The sequence below is a fragment of the Corvus brachyrhynchos genome, unplaced genomic scaffold, assembly GCF_000691975.1.
Source record: "Corvus brachyrhynchos isolate BGI_N302 unplaced genomic scaffold, ASM69197v1 scaffold22, whole genome shotgun sequence".
NCBI classification, from domain to species: Eukaryota; Metazoa; Chordata; class Aves; order Passeriformes; family Corvidae; genus Corvus; species Corvus brachyrhynchos.
In genome coordinates, this window is record NW_008238355.1 from 4200700 (window position 1) to 4217593 (window position 16894).

Consider the following 16894-nt stretch of genomic DNA (forward strand, 5'->3'; position numbering starts at 1 on the left):
TCCAGGTACCTAAAGACACCAGGATAATGCTGCTCTCCCTCTTGGTGACTGAAGCCATTTAATTTCCTATCTGGCAGTTACTTGACATGCACTTGTCACAGACAAACTGCCAGTGAAGTAATACTTTAGGCCATCCTAAATTTTATGACAATGCAATGCCACACCACCTCTGTTTCAGTCACACTGCATTTATTCAGTGCTAAGACAACTGCTAGTTCCTTATGCTCCTGGGAGAGAATGGGACAAAAACTTCCAGCCTCACAGCGTTTCAGTTAGTTTCTCTGCTTTTATTAACAAGCATATAATATTCATTGGCAAAACACCAGATACAAGCTTCACTATCATAAAATCAAAACATTAAGCATTAATCCCCAAAAGGCTTATTCAGACAAAACTAGCCACCAGTAGTACAGAAATTACACAGCAACACAAAGCATAAAAAATTGTAAACTTTTAAATGAAGCTAAGCCAAAAATATGGTTTTACACTCTGACAGTTCCAGAATCTTTATTATGCCACATATGAGGATAAAAGGCTTAGTGGTTGCACTGGCTAATTGTCCCTTTACTGCAAAATAATCCTGTTGCAGAAGGAAAGAACAAACTTTCCTTTTGTCCAGATAAGTCACTTGAATTAAAGATTCCATCAAACCAATACTTTCAGTTTCAAACAGAAATAACAAAAATAGTGGAACATCAGTATTCAAAATTCAGGAGTTCTTCCTTCAGCCATACCTATCTGTTTGCATGAATGATCCCACTGGTTTCTGTGGAACCTCCATGTTATTAGTAAAGTTACCAATGTAGATGTTCATAGATTTGGACATTTAGTTCCTACCCTACCACCAGGACATGGATAGGTCATCGTGGCTTCAAAAGATTTCCAAAAAGCTCCAAGTAGGATAAAATATGGAGCAAATAGTGGAGTCACACCTTTAATTTGCAGAAGCAGGTAAAACATAATCCGTTGACTTGCCACAAGACCCAAGTTCCTAGGTATTTTTTGTCCTGACTGCAAGTTGTGATTAAAGCAGAGATTGAAGCATTGTTCCATGTTCTTTAATGTTGCTCTCTGCAGCTTTTTCTTCAAAAACAGATCTCAAGACCCAAGTAACATTTAATTATATCTTATGTAGGGTGACTCGTGTGTGGAACAATTTCTTTCCCTGTTATCAACTTTAGGCAGACTAACTGAAGTTGCATTAACGTTTTCAGAGAAACATCCAAACTGAAGTGATTACCTGAGGAAAAGCAGAAACTTGATTCTTCTGTTCAGTAAAGCCTTCTGTACAAACCGTGTACCTAAGACTCATCTCACTGATGTACAGACTGGTTGGCTTTTTCCTATTATATTTATCTTAATGTAATATGCGGAATGCTGTAAAATAGCAAGTTATATTTGTCATCTAGTAGAAAAAAAAAAATCTGTAAATCCCCTAGGACTGTGTTGTTACAAAGACAATAAGAGCCAGATGAGCTTTCAAAGGCTCATAGCCTATTGGAAAAAATAGCACCATCACAGTTGTAGTCTGATATTTTTTACGGTCCCATATCTCCTGAGGTGACAGTGTTGTGTATACTATTGCACAACCAGTAGAAAAAAATATTCCCAGGTTTGATGGTACACAAATATACCAGACCTAACAATGGCACAAAACATTTTCAGATAGGCTGCAAGTCTTGGCGATTGCTTCCACAATTCACATTAAGGTTTCTTGTAAGATCATTTATTTTAAAATATTGCTGACAGATAGTTCTTGTACTTACACAAATTTTAAATCCCCCATTTCACTCTTAAAATAAAAAATGGAACAAAGCAAAAAACACACATGCCCACCCCCAAACAACAGCCCCAACAAAACTCCATTTGAACAAGTGAGAAAAGCGATCTACATTCCTTTTAAATGTAATGGTAAGTAGATGCTACATTTACAATTTAAACATATGCCTAATAAATGCATGTTTCAAACCTATTGCACAAAAGCATAAGTAATGCTCTTTATCCATACAAAACAAAAACATACAGATGAAAGCTACGCAAACTCAATGTAAAAGGAAGAAGCTTGTAAAACCATCTTACAATTTCATTTTATATGCCCGTAAATAAAGCTGGACCACTGAAACCAAAAATACTTGGGATGGTAAAATAAGACAGAAGGCTTAAAATAGAATAAATAATTTTATAAAGATAAAATTTAAACCCCCAAATCTTATTTAAATTCAATAGTTTATATTCTATCTGAATTCTTTATTTTTAATGAAAGTGTACTTAATGAGACTCTGAGCCTGGATGATTCATCAGTCTCACTGCTGCTGAGGATAATGCAACAAGATACTTCCTTACTCCAACTATTTACCAGCGTAAGAAATTGTAAAAACTACTTCACAGTAATGGCATCTTCACAAAAGCCAAAATAAACTACCATGATCTCACCAGGACTAAGAAATATCTAGGGCCAAGTTCAAATTTTAGTTCAACTTTGAACAGTATCAGGGTTACTTTACCCAATACAATCTTGTTATAAATTGTCTCTTAAGTGTCACAGAAATGAAACAAGGCTCTGACCCAAAGAAGACCTCATTCTGCATTGTAGCCTTTTGGTGAGACGAACATATGGTCCAGACACAGTCACACCATTCCCAAGGGAAATTTTTGTAGTGAAGATGTTATCACATGTAATTTAGAAAAACAACTGAGTAACTTTGGGATTTTTTGTTGGTTTGGGGGTTTTTTTGTTTGGGTGTTATTGTGTTTTTTTTTTACTGGTGCGGTTTTATCAGATTAAACACATTGCAAAAGCAGTTACACACAAATACAAGCAAAAACCCCAGCTATAGGTATTAATACTGGCTTGAATTCATGTATCCGTATAGTTATAAACAGAGTTTTCTATATACTGATAGCACCATAACAAATTCAAGTGATTCTAAAGATGGTTATAAACTTTTAAGTTTTGTATTGTAAGTTGTTACAGCAAGAAATAGATTTGAAAGGCTTCGGAATTTATGTGTTCATAATTAATTTCTCAGTTGCTCAAGTACACAGGGAGGTAATGAAGTCCCAATGTACTTTAACAGCACTGCGTCAATATCTATTCATACAAAAGTTTTCTGCAGTACACACACTTGAGGTAGACAGATCTCATTTATACGTGTATATGTATATATATTTGTTTTTGTGTGTGTGTGTGTATACATATATATATGTTTTCTGATTAGGGTGGTTAATCAGAATGCTGTCTGGCAGCTTTAGTTTTATGTCTACATCAGGTCCAGCCACTGCATGTATACTCTGGGTGCACAGAGCAGGGAGCCTTACAGTCCTGTCCATATTCTCAGTGCCTCACTGGCAAAGCCAGCCTCTTATTTACACTAGAACAGCAACAACCATGTAAAGCACATCTCCAGAAAGGCCCAGTATGTCAGCTTGTGTACACATCCACACCACTGGCATTCACTGTTTTCTTGTAAAGTTTAAAAAATGGTAGACATATGATCTCATTTGTTCTTTTCTGCCAGATCAAGTAAAGCAAAAGACAGAAAAAAAGCTAAAAATACACATATCTGAGTCCACAACAGTAAGACAAAATCAGAGCCACATTTGATTCCATGAATCACAGACATGCACACAAGAACCAGACATGGAGTTCTGTGTAACCTAAACATACAAATGCAGCTATCTGAGACTTTCACCTGCAAGGACAGCACCATGTTCTGGCCTTTGCGTGGCTCTCCTTTCCATCTCCACAGTTCAGGAGGCTTCCTTTCACTCTCTGCTCACATACGTTTCTTTTTTTTATTTTCTTCCTATTCACATCTGTGACTGTAATCAAAAATTTTTTAAAAAGCCCTGTTGCCAAAGGTAAGCACAAGCAGCAACAGAGCTGGGAAAGGAGGACTGAAGACTCCAAAGAAGGAAATTAAGGGACATGTGGCTGAGGAACTTAGCGCTTTGAAAACTCAAAAAGAAGATGATTTAAAATGCTTAGATAAATCTCTTGCAGTATCAGCTTCTGGTTATCAAGTAACACTTTCTGACAGAAGAAGCAAAGGAGCACAGCAAGAGGAAGCAGGGCTTCTTATCCAAAGACAATTTATCAAAAAATAACAGGATTTAATAATAGGAACAGCAACTAGCTTTTTCAGCTGACAGGAAAACTCTTCCAAATATTAGGTTAACTATTTCCAGCTGGCAATAATAGGGCATAGACTGTTTTCAGTGACTTGACACCTGTGCCAGACAAATGTTCTCACAATCATACTATATATACCATAGTGGATTACAGCTTGCAGAAATCACTTTCAACTACTGTTTTTAAAAAGTGAGTTATTTCAAAAAGCCTTACAAAAAGTGCAGTGAGCCCTGCTAAGTGCCATTGAGGGTGCTTTCTATAACATACATAGTTACATGTGTATATAGAGGTATGTACCCATACATACATGAATGTGTATTACCTTGCATCCATTAGGGCTGATGCAAGCAAAATTATTAGTTAAGGCCAAAAGGTGCTAAAATAATCTTGTCTGACTCCCCCTTCCTCCCTACCCCAAGTGAGCTAAGAACTGCAGTAAGGAAAATGCTATGGTTTTGTAAGAAAACAGCTAAAGAAATATAAAGCTGCCCATAATATCTGAGGAAGTTTTAATCCATGAAATGAAAAATCTTCAATACTCCCAAAGTTGTCCAAGAGCCACTGTTTCAATACCTAGTGATAGCAAACTCTCTCTAAATTAAAAACTGATTTCTGCAAGCCACAACTACATAAGAAATGTTTATTTTTTAAGAAATTCACAAATCTAGCACTTGTGAGTATCTGTCATTACGTGGTGCAATTTATACCATAGCAAAATATATATCACAGCACATTAAAATCAACTGAAATTATTTCTATTAGTCTTACCAAATTAACATGTATACAGAAATATCAAAACTTTATTAAAACACAAGGTGAGGGAGAGCAATAACTGGGCAAAAATGAATTTATTGGTTTCCCATATTTTTTTAAGTTTTCAATGCAGCATAATAAATTATCACCAGTCACTGTATTATTAGGTATGTTCAATGCTCTACAGAATAACTTGAATAAAGCCAATGCAATCAGGCATACTATATAAGACAATAACACTTTGCAAAAATATAGTTTTTAAAGATTTAGAATGCGAAAAGTAACTAAATGCAACTTGGTGTCAAAAGCAACATATTTATATCACCCCACAACACTCTAATTTTTTTCTGTGTAACTGTAAGAGACAAATCAAGCTGAGCTACATGGAACTGTGAAGTGTTTTCAGTATCTGTAAACTTAATGCTGGTAGTGTCTTGCTGAGTTGAAACTTCTTTCTTCCGTACAAAAAAAGTATAAATATTTTCTGCCCAGAAGTCTAGGAAATGCATCCCTAGAAGAAATATTCAGGACAGTCCTCTATGAAAGCCCTCCAGTCTTCCAAAATTATTCAGCTGGTTTGTGTCATGTGATTAGTGATGCACTAAGAAGGTGCCAGATGATAGTCTCTGCAAAAAGCTCTGTCCAGAAGGACAATAAAGTTCCCTTACAGCAAGTCCATTTTGGGTCTATAATGTAACAGTAGAGGTGCTTTCTGCAAGACAGAAATACCAGTAAGTTAAAAAACAAACCCAGAACTGCTCTGTTCAGTAGGAGGAACTTCTGTGTCATAAACTAAAGCTTCAACTAAAGATGAGAGCAGCTATCTGATCTGTCAAAAATTCACCAAGACAAAGACAAGGTGCAACTTCATCTTCAAGAGATGAAGAACCCTTTCCCCTTTATCTCGGGAGCAGATCTGTTTATCTTGGAAAACTCCCTGAAGTAAGGGACATATCTAGAAAGCAGCATTAGAGTATGTGGTACTTCATATATAATGGCTCTCACTTGATTCTTGTTCTGTGAAAGTATCTATTAATTTTTTTTTATGAATAGGTAAACTTGTAAGAACCAGAACATCCTGCACCATGGAGTTCTGTGTCTCATGAAAACAATTACTTCTGCTTGTTTTGTTCTGGACCTTCCAAGTCTCAGTTTCATTTTCCATCTACCACTTCCTTCACTTGGGAAGGCAGTTTACAGTTCTGTTTTCTACACGACTCACACAGATCTCCCTAATAAAGGTGAAGAGTAGACTGTACAGATGCACATCAATTTGATGCTCCTGTTTGGTTCTCCCTGCTACCCCACAAATTGCTAACATTTCCATTGTATCCTTTTATCTACACCTACATTCAACTTCAGATGTTTGTTAATCACCTGTCACTCAGAATTGTAGACTTCATCCAACATTTTATCATCAATCTGTCACTAACCTAAATAACGACAATGCTGTCACTGCATTGTTAATGAACTACTCAAATCCATTTCCAGGTCATTCAGAAACACCATACGAAACGGATTCCAGCAGGATTCCACTTGTGACATCTCTCCATTTTTAACACTGACCACTGACTTTATCCTGTGACTCTTATCCAAAGCCATTGAGTGATTTCACCTCAGTGTACACTGTATGCTCAGAATGTGTTGCTTTTCCATTACAAATACAAACTTCTTGTTCCAATAATTCCATGTATACATATACTGACTCTGTTCAGTGTTGACTTCCATCCTAAGTGTTGTTTTGCTATTCATTCTTACCACCTGAAAGAGTTAAAAATACTACTTTTTGTAGCTTCCCCTTCCTTTGCCAGACTTGATAACAATTTGACAGCTAATGCAGTGTTCTCTTTTCTCCTGCAATGAATACTTAATTCTCCTTTCCTTCATTTACTGGAAACAAATAAATACTTGGTGTCTAAGGATGCTGTAGCAGATATTCATAGAAGTACCTTTTTATTGAGTTTGCAGTTACTGCAGTATAGTTCCAAATTATCACTATTTTATAACCATTTTATTTGGTCACTTCATGATTTACATTGAACCATTGTGTCATACCTTAAATCTCCATCTAGTAACAACTACAAACTTGAGCGTGTGGTCCTTGCCAAGAATCTCTTCATTGCATAATATGTCCAGCTGACAAAATAAAGGCGACAGTTAATTCACTGGGACCCAATACATCAAACAACGTATTTCACATAATACTACACACTTGACAAGACATTTTTGCTCTGAAGATACTGGAACTGGTAATCCTGCAGTTGCCCGGAAAGAAAAGATAGTATCTGTTCTCAACATGAAGTACTGAAAGACCATGTCAGTGCTTGCCTAGGAAATACAGTATGATCTGGACTTAACTGCTTGATTTATCTTCCCAAGCAGTACTAATACCTTTTCCTGAAAGCTTTACATGCTTTTAAAAAGGTCGAATAAATGAGCAAGGAGATAGAAGTCTGAAAGAGAGTTGTTATTTAGCATGCTATGATTTTTTTTTTACCTAACACCAGTCAGGCAGCATTGTTACAAGACTTTTTTTAAAAAACCCTCTCTGCCATATACTCATATGCTATATTTATGGGTTTTTTGCAGATACTCAACAAGTATTTTTCATTTTCTATCTCAGTTTTAAAAAATCTCAATATTAGAAACAGTGAGGATCTCAACATAAAAGCATGAGGATCATATGACTATACTAATCAGCTGAACTACAATATCTGAACATGAACTAAAACCAGGGAACATGAACTAAAACAGTAAGTTCCACCAAGGTGCCTTATATCACAATGCTTTACCCCACAGCCCAGAAAGGCCTGAATGTGCAGGCAGTCCACTTACATGACAGTAACTCAAACCTGGAATAGTCTGTATCAAGCAACCAAGTGACCACAAGCTCAAGTTCTTCTTCTATGTTACTTGGTACTGGTAGAATGATTACACCACCATTTATGTACTTTTTAAGAGGGTAGAAAGAGATAACAAAAGAATGAACAGTACTCCTGAAAGTTTTTCTTTCAGTAGAAGCCAAGCAGGTTTTTAAGTCACAGACTGGCACAGCTCACTGGATAGCTTACACATGCATATACCAAAAGAATGTATTAAAAAAACCCATTCTGAACGTTTGCTAGGCTAAAGCCAGGAGTCAACCACTTCTGAGACAGCTGAGGACATGACAGGATACATGGTTTTGTTTCAGGATGACTGGCAGAGCTTGGAGATATAGTTCAACCACAGGACAGAGAGAGTGTTAGTTTGAAGTGTACAGAAGCTATGAAGGAAAAGTGGTAGAGATGCAAATTGGCTGTTGACAAGTTTGAGCAGAAAGGTGTTGACACACTGGACTGGAAAACAGATGATTTGATTTGAATGAAGTATCTTAATGAAATTCAGTGAATCAGTGTCATAATGCAGAATTGAGAGATGTCAAGATCAGAGTCAACTGAGATGTCCAGAGACTGTGACCAAGATCCAGCCATGTGATAAACTGAGGCTGCATTCATAGTTTGCCACTGTTAATTTTTGAATCTGATCTAGGAGAAGTGCAAAGTATTGCCTTTCCTTCTGTACCTGTCAACTTAAATTCTTCCCACGATTCCCTGTAAAGACAGGGAAAAGTAGGCATCTGGTAACACTCTGGTTGTGGTAGGCAGCAACTTCAGATTGAGCTTCCCTAAGAACACAGAAAAGAACAAAGTATTTGTGGTGCTTTCTCTTCAACTGGGCTTCAGTAGTGTCCAAGTGTTGGTTACTGTCTGGACCCCGCAGAGTGCAACCTTCCTGGAAGGGTGGGGATAAACTCAACTACAATCTATCAAACAAATCATCTTGCCAGAGTCCATTTCAACACGTGGAAGCACATAACCAAGCCTTTTAGCTCAACTATTTATAAATGCACATGCAAAGATGCACTGCAAACTAAGTGTAAAGTCCTGTACAGACCCAAGAAAGGACAGGAAAATGGCTATATAACATATAATTTAAGAAGCAGTGTATGCTGTTTTCTGAAAACAAAATCAGAATAAAGACATTCTTTTGCAAAGGAACAAACCCACCCCTTTAAGTTTTTATATCTGTAAACTTATTTTTAAAAATTAAAATATTACCTCATTAAAAGAAGAAAGGTTGAGTTTTTTGGCAATGAACTTCTTTAGATGCAAGACTGTTGCTTGTGCTGAGCAACGAATCCATTTCCGTTTCAATCCACGCAATTTGCTGCTATTGCACTCCAAGCAGATGCTTACCTTCAGGAAAAGGTAAAGAACCAAGAGTTGGCTAGAATAATTTTCTGCAGTCCCCTATTATATATTCCAAACACAGTTATTATTAATCCAATGAAGTGAAGCACAGTATCCTTTAAACTGAAATGCCTATTAAAAAAACCACATTTTCTAAGACCTCATAAGCTGAGTGGTAAGTAATAGACAAAAATGTTCAAAAAGTAATCTTTGATGTTGGAACAAGGCTGCTTCAGTCCAAATTCATAGGCTGTCAATAGCTTAAGAGGACCATATATTAAAACTTAGAGCAAGAAAAGAGTAAGAAAACCATTGCCAATTCTTAATGATTGCTTCTAACATACCTTCTTACTTTTAATGCAACTGCTAATCTAGTTTAATTTTAATATGTTTAAAAAGAATGAATACAAATTATATGACAAATTTTTCAAATTCTCACTTCTTTTCCCATCCAGCTATTCATTACAGTCTAAGGTCTTTGTGATGATATGCTTGTATTGCACTAGGAGCATCTAATAACAAGGACACTCCCTTCGAAAGCTCCCTTACATGGCAACTGAAAATGAACCCAAGCTAAAGTTACTCTGGACACACATAACAGGAAAACATAAAAGGCATGGCTTGTTTATCCCAAAAGGAGTTTCCACCTTCAAACAAGCTTTGTGTTTCAAATTTAACAGTGGCCTTCCCCACTCTTATGATATTTTTATGATATAGAGCTAACACTGTCTTAGTATTAAAGGCTGAAAATAAAATATGTAGTAAGTTAGTAAGAGTGCTGTTAAGGAAAGTTCCCTGTCTGACCATCCAGAAGCCACTCTGGCAGCCACATTCACACCACCTGAGCTGGAACTGAAGCCCCTTCACAGCTACACCTCCCACACTCACAGTCTGACCAGGACTCCTTACCAGCTCAACCCCAGGTTTCCCACAGCAGATTCTCAGACATCCAGGTCCTTCAAATAGCTTAATCATGGTGCAATAACTAAATAACAACAGCTCGAGCTGGTGCCTCTGAGGAGGGACTGTGAACAAAGGAACCCCTGGGCTTTTGTACCCTCACAGCACCGAAGTCTGGGGGTCTCAGCTCCTGCTGTGTCTCAGTGTCCCCCCGCACCGAAGTCTGGGGGTCGCAGCTCCTGCTGTGTCTCAGTGTCCAGTTCCCTGGCTGGTGCCACAGGTCCCTGTGCCCTTTCCTGTGCCAAGAGTTGGCAGTTCATGGCCTCTTGACTTGGGCTCCCATCCAGAGCTCAACCTACAGCTCTCATTGCAACTGCACCCCAAGCTACCCGCACTGAATGTGTTAACAATGCCAAAGGTTTAATTCATAATTATCAATACACATTCACCTCAATGTATCATGGTAACACTGGGGTACACTCCTGTAGAAGGGGAAAAATTACATTAATTTGTTTTGAAAGCAAATAAATACTTTGAAAATTCATAAACATTCAGAACTATCAAATCTTAATGCAAATGTCTTTAATGTATTGTCTATTCCTGCCAAAACTCAAAGGTAAAACCTCATGCTTACAAAAAAGCATTGCACAAACTGCATCTTGTTTGTATCAGAGAACAGAAAAAGTAGCTTGAAAGAAGTTTATTTTCTTCTCTGTTAGATTATCGAAGTTATCTTACCAAAGCACAACAGCTAAAATACAAGATAAAACTAGAGCATGCCCTATGAGCCCACCTGTTCATCACTTCGGTGGTAGTCATTATCTTCTTCCTGTTTTTCCTCCGAAGTTTCTTTATTTATATTTTCATCTGCTTTAGTTTCACCTTAGATAAAAAAAGCCAGATATATGGGATACATATACTATTTTTATATTTAAACCCCGGATATACTCAGCAGCAGCTCATAGAGATAATACAATTAAAACAGCACAGTTCAGGCTCGCAGTATAGAATAAACTTTGCTACTCCCAAACTGTGCTTATTGGCTCAAGCAACACTTGCAGCCAACAGCCCATGACATGAAAGAGGGCAACACATACGGAGTTCAGCTGCTACCAGCCCAGAAGCTGGGTAATTTCACAATCCCCATGTAGGCACTGCTATGGAGACTGACTTTGCCACAAGCAACATGCTATTAACAGCTGAAAACAAAGATTCTGTGCACAAATAAGGGACAAAGCAACAATCCTATGCTGACTCTATTCCTCACTAGGAAAAACTGTGACTGTAAAATACCAGCTGGGCACATACTTCCAAAAGAACAGTTTATCTATTTACTAGCTGTCACCCACCAAAGACAGAATAAATAAGGGACTATTTACCATTTCGATGAGAATCTAGGTGCTGTTTTGCAGAACATGTCTCCCCTTTGATGTCCCCTGGAACTTCCATGCCCAGTTTGTGATAAAACTCCCTTTGCTTTTTCATTTCCGCTGTTTAAAATTGCAAATATTAATCCCTGTAATAAAGTTCTAATGCAATATTTATGAAGTTATTCCAAATCCCTTCCCACTTAAGGATTGCCAACAAGTGGTGGTGGTGGTGTCATTATTTACTGTCTTCTATCTCTGCTACCGCATCAAGTCATGCCTCATCTTATTTTTCCGAGTTAGAATAGCATTAAGTTGTCTGTATAATTATTATTACAGCATTACTGCTAGAATGAGATGGTATTTAAAATACTTCAGCTGATTTTGAATAACCCCCATTTTGAATATAACCGTATTTCAGTCAAAACACTGGGTTTGAATTTTTATTTATAGTTCTGATTTTCAAGATCCTAGAAATAATTTTTATATTATCAATTTAATCTCACTGATATTTGAAAATGCTCTGGTTAAAAAGCAGCTTAAATAGATTAAAATACTCTATTTAAATGAAAGCTCTAACATACATTAAGACAAAAAAAAAACACTGAGCAATTTTTATAATGTATTTCTTTAGTTAAACAGATCTAGTGTCAAAGAGGATTATGAAACCAGAAATTGAAAGTTCCCTGATAAGAAAGAACTCTTAGAATAGCAGAAACTAAAAGTAGTTCTGCATTGCATTTTACCTCTGAGAATTCTAGAAAGCTTGCACAACAGGTACACAGTTTAACAAAAACAGATTAGAGTTATGGTATGGCAACATTCAAAAGCTGAATTCTGCTTTACTTAACACCGCTCTTGGAAGAAACATCCCATGTTGCCTCTCACCACCCCCACACTCAATTTCTGCTAGTACAGGCAAGAAATTAAATTAATTGCTAAAAATTACACAGGTGAAAGAATCTGGTTTTCCATTGTATTTTTCCTCAGTTGCCCCCTCCTTTTTCATCACTTGAAACTTTGTTTTTTTTAATGCCAAAGAAGTATGTGCAAACTGACTTTTAGAAAGGTCACACCACAACTTACCTTCTTGGAGCCCTGGCACAAGTTTGTAAACAATATCTTGCATTGTTCTGTCATGACTAGCAAAAAAAAAACAAACACCCAAATCAAAAGATTAAATTCATCATCTTGATTCAAAACATTTCTCTTTAAAAAGTTCCAGTACTAACCACATGCAAAAATCTCTAAATTCACCTAATAAGAATTTTACATCTCAAATCGATGTTTCTATCAAACCAGGGAGGACAGCAACATAAATTATAAAAAAGTACAGGCTAAGACAGAAAACAAATGAAAGTTTGAGAAAGACTAGTCCGTGGAGGAAATCACTCCACTGAATATGTCCTTCTGCATCAAGACAAGTATGTCACTAATAGTCTAAAATTCTTTTAGAACTTAGAAATAAACTCATTTTTATTACAAAAGAATCAAGGATAACTTGTTTCTCACCCCTATAGACTTCGTTTCTCACAGTTATAGATTAGTTATCTTTACTAGGATTCTTCTAAAATTCAAGAGGAACAGTTCACAGAAAAAGATCACAACAACTAAAGTTTACTTTCTTCTTAAAAGACAACATTTTAACTGTGAGAAATGTTATGTAGCTAAGTAGTCCGTACAGGTAGCATGGCTCAAATGAAGAAAAGGTAATAATCCCACTGCAAGTATAACAGTAGGGCCAATTAAGATTCTAAACTTTCATTCCCACCTCACCTAGAAAAATCCTGTCCTAGTCTAAAATAAGTCATAGTCTGAAAGAAATGAAATATTACCTTAAATTCCAATTAAAAAATAGTATAATAAGCATTTCAAGTGTCTGCCTTGGCTGCTGCAATGTCATTACCCCAAAAGAGTTTGCGTCATCAAGTCCTGAATCTGACTTGAAAAGAAAAGGCTTACAAGAGTAGTCTCAGGCTTCTCATCACCTGACATGAGCACTTCACAGCAGTGGAGATCAGTGAACAATCACAGAAAGGTGACAAATCAAGACATTTACAAACACTAATTACAATATTTTAAGTAGCACTACAACAAGATTCAGAATATCATTTATCCTAAATTCACATCATTTTGACCAGTAGCAATCCCATTTGTACAGGCTGGGATTATGAAGTATCACATATGGACTGCAGACACATTGCCAAAAATATTTCAACAAAAATACGTAAATAAGGCATCACTATTACATCAGAGGTGAGAATTTGGGGGTTGGAACTAGATGATACAGATGATCTTTAAGGTTCCAAAGAATTTTAAGACTCTATGATGCTACTTAACAGTATTTAGAAATGTGAACAAGGTGATACATTTGGTTTACCTATTTTCCACACAGACGGAGGATGAATAGGAGTTTAAATCTCCATTTTCAAACATCTTGTGAAACTTCGGACTCCCAATTATTTTTAAGAAAGGTAAGCAAATATACCCAAAAGGAGACCAGACAAAGTAGACCCTACAAAGTCTGTTTCAGTTTTGATGGGGCAGTATTTTACAATTTGTTCAAGCAGCTGAGTTAAGTTGAAGTGTATTCAACAAAAAAAAAAACAAATAACAAATTCCCTTCTAGCTGTTCTCAATGTCACGTTGTTTCCTGGCCCCTCTTTGCACAGCAAACAGGTTTTTGAAGCAAGGCAAACATGTTATCTTGCATGTCATTTATTCATTCTTGCCTATTTGCATCTACCTGTCCCTTCAATTATACACTCATACAGGCTATTATCAGTGTATTATATAAATGTAGAGAGCATAGTTTCAGGCTCCTGAATGAGGAGGAGCTTGAAAAATACAACTGTGTACGGAATATCGAGTTTTCTGTAAAAGTGAAATCAGACCCATTTGCTATAACCATTGCTTCAGAAATTGTTATAGAAGTGAGAAAGGCATATCGAAAAATGCTGTGAACAAACCCAAGTTCTTTATAATGGAAGACAAAACACTACTTGATGTGCAACAGTTTATGCAGACACACCGTCACAATGTATTTTCATCAGCAGGAGTTACTACACTGCAGTAAAATGAAAAGAAAGCACTTAAGGAAAAGAAGGAGAATGTCTTTTCTAAAAACTAAAGGAGGAAAAAACCCAACAAAAATACTTAGTGAAAATGCAATTTGACTATGCAAATACACATGGAAAATTAGGAGGTGGTTGGCAACAGCCAACATGGCTTTCACTAAGAGCAGTGTCTGACAACTTTGGTGGTCTTCTATGATGAGGTTACAGAGGCAGTGGATGAGGAAAGGGTGACTCATGCTGTCCTGCATGACATCCTCTCTAAACTGAAGAGACAGGGATTTGGCTGATGCAGCACCTGGTGGATATGGAATTGGCTGGATGGTTGCCCTCAGAAGAGCTGTGATCAATGGTTCAATATCCAAAAGGACACCAGTGAAAAGTGGTGTCCTCAGGGGTCAGTACCAGGACTGGTGCTGTTCAAGATCTTTGTCAGTGACACAGACAGTAGGATCGAGGGCACCCTCAGCAAGTGTGCCACCGACACCAAGCTGTGTGGGGCAGTCAACATGCTGGAGGGAAGGGATGCTTAGGAGGTGGGTCCATGTGAAGCTCATAAAGTTCATCAAAGCTAAGTGCAAGGTCCTGCACCTGGGTTGGGGCAATCCCAACCACAGCTACAGGCTGGGCAGAGAAGTAATTAAGAGCAGCCCTGAGGAGAAGGACTTGTGGATGGGAAACTGATCATGACCTGGCGAAGTGCACTTGCAGTCTGGAAAGCCAACTGCATCCTGGGCTGCATCGAAAGAAACTTGGCCAGCAGATCAAAGCAGGTGAATTCTGTCCTTCTACTCTGCCTGCAAGAGACTCCACCTAGACCACTACGTTCAGCTCTGAAGCCCCCAAATAAGAAGGATGTGGACCTGTTGCTGTGAGTCCAGAGGAGTGCCACGAAAATGATGAGAGGGATGGACCTCCTCTCCTGTTTAGACAAGCTGAGAGAGTTGGGGCTGTAGAGCCTGGAGAAGGAAGACTCCAGGGAGCCCTCAGACCAGCCTTCCAGTACATGCAGAGAACCCACAAGAAGGCTGGAAACAAACTTTCGACACGGGCAAGGGGGAATGGTTTTAAACTAGAAGACAGCAGGTGTAGGTTAGATAACAGGTAGAAATTCTTCAGTGAGAGTGGCAAGACCAGAAGAGGTTGCCCAGAGAAGTTGTACATACCCCACCCCTGGAAATGTTTAGCCCAGGCTGAGTGGGACTTTGAGTGACCTGGTCCAGGCAAAACATGTCCCTGCCCATGGCAGGGTGGTTAGAACTAGATGATCTCTCAAAGGTCCCTTCCAACCCAAACCATTTTATGATGATACTATGACATTCTTTCCCGTTCCTATGACCTAAGCAGACCCTTAAAAGATTAGCTGAACGATAAAGCTGAAAATTATTTATCTCATAACTGTCAGATGCTGAAAAGCATTGTCCAACTGAGACTAATTATTGTAATTTTCTAAAAGTATAATTCCTACAAATGTTTCATATATATTATTTTTACAATTCAAGCATACAAAAAGAGGAATGACTAAATCCCATTAAAAATCACACAGAAATTAGACATTTAAGTGTATGCTTTGGGTTTTTTTTGAAGTCTGGAACAAGCTGCCATGCATGAATTTTGCAAATTCATAACTAAAGTTTTATCCTGTATCTCCTCAATCCCCTTCAAACTTCTTTTTTAGTGTTTAACATGCTGATAAGCAAGAATGAAAATTTTGGGACTAGCTGTACTGTATCAAAGGGGGTGAACCAGTCTAGAGTGAACCTACTCGCACTTCTGCTTTTATACTTACCCAATATACTGTAATGGGTGACTCTGATGTATAACAATCCTGCAGGTTGGACAGGTGTTGTTCTCCTCCAAATATTTCACTAGGCAGCTTCTACAGACTAGTGACAAAGACATTCACAATTAAAAAGGAATAAAAATAGCATATAAAAGTAGCATAATAAAAGTCTGTTTTAGTACAGTCACAGAAATGCACATTACTGAAATTTACATCAAGTTCATTTTTTTACATCATATGTGCATGATGTCTAATTTGCAGAATACAGTTTCCAGTACCTTTCATTAATGTTCTCAATACAGAGAAGGGATGCACTAGAATTAAAGCATCCATACTTATCAAAAACCTTCTTAATGCAGCATACAGCACAAAATCCCACTTTGAAATTTACTAGAACAACAATTTCTAGCAGCTTGCATGGATGACACTACAGGAACTACTTGCCATTAAGATATTAAACAAAACATACTTGCTTTAACCATGGCAACATATAGAGCAAATGTGTGTGGTGGCAATGAAACCAAGACAAAAAAAAATTTCCAAAGCTGGAAAGTGGATATCTGGGTGTTATTTTAAGTCTATTCTCACAGAGTACACTACAGTTAAACTTCTACCAGGAAAAAAATTACATTTGCACAGATCCCCAGTATTAG

The 16894-nt window shown here is 37.4% G+C and overlaps 1 protein-coding gene across 5 annotated transcripts in view; it reads right to left on the minus strand.

Moving 5' to 3' along the window:
• Nucleotides 1-266: 266 nt before the first annotated feature.
• The window catches only part of PCGF3 (polycomb group ring finger 3), a 55004-nt gene continuing 38376 nt past the window's right edge, over nt 267-16894 (minus strand). For all 5 annotated transcript variants that reach the window (XM_017735383.1, XM_008634544.2, XM_017735382.1 and 2 more), the window contains 7 exons: nt 16248-16344; nt 12471-12526; nt 11397-11507; nt 10811-10899; nt 8986-9123; nt 6941-7021; nt 267-5597 (listed from right to left, as the gene is read on the minus strand). In XM_017735383.1, the coding sequence (XP_017590872.1) occupies nt 5550-5597; nt 6941-7021; nt 8986-9123; nt 10811-10899; nt 11397-11507; nt 12471-12526; nt 16248-16344 (620 nt within the window). In that variant the 3' untranslated portion in view covers nt 267-5549. The remainder of the gene's footprint in view (nt 5598-6940; nt 7022-8985; nt 9124-10810; nt 10900-11396; nt 11508-12470; nt 12527-16247; nt 16345-16894) is intronic.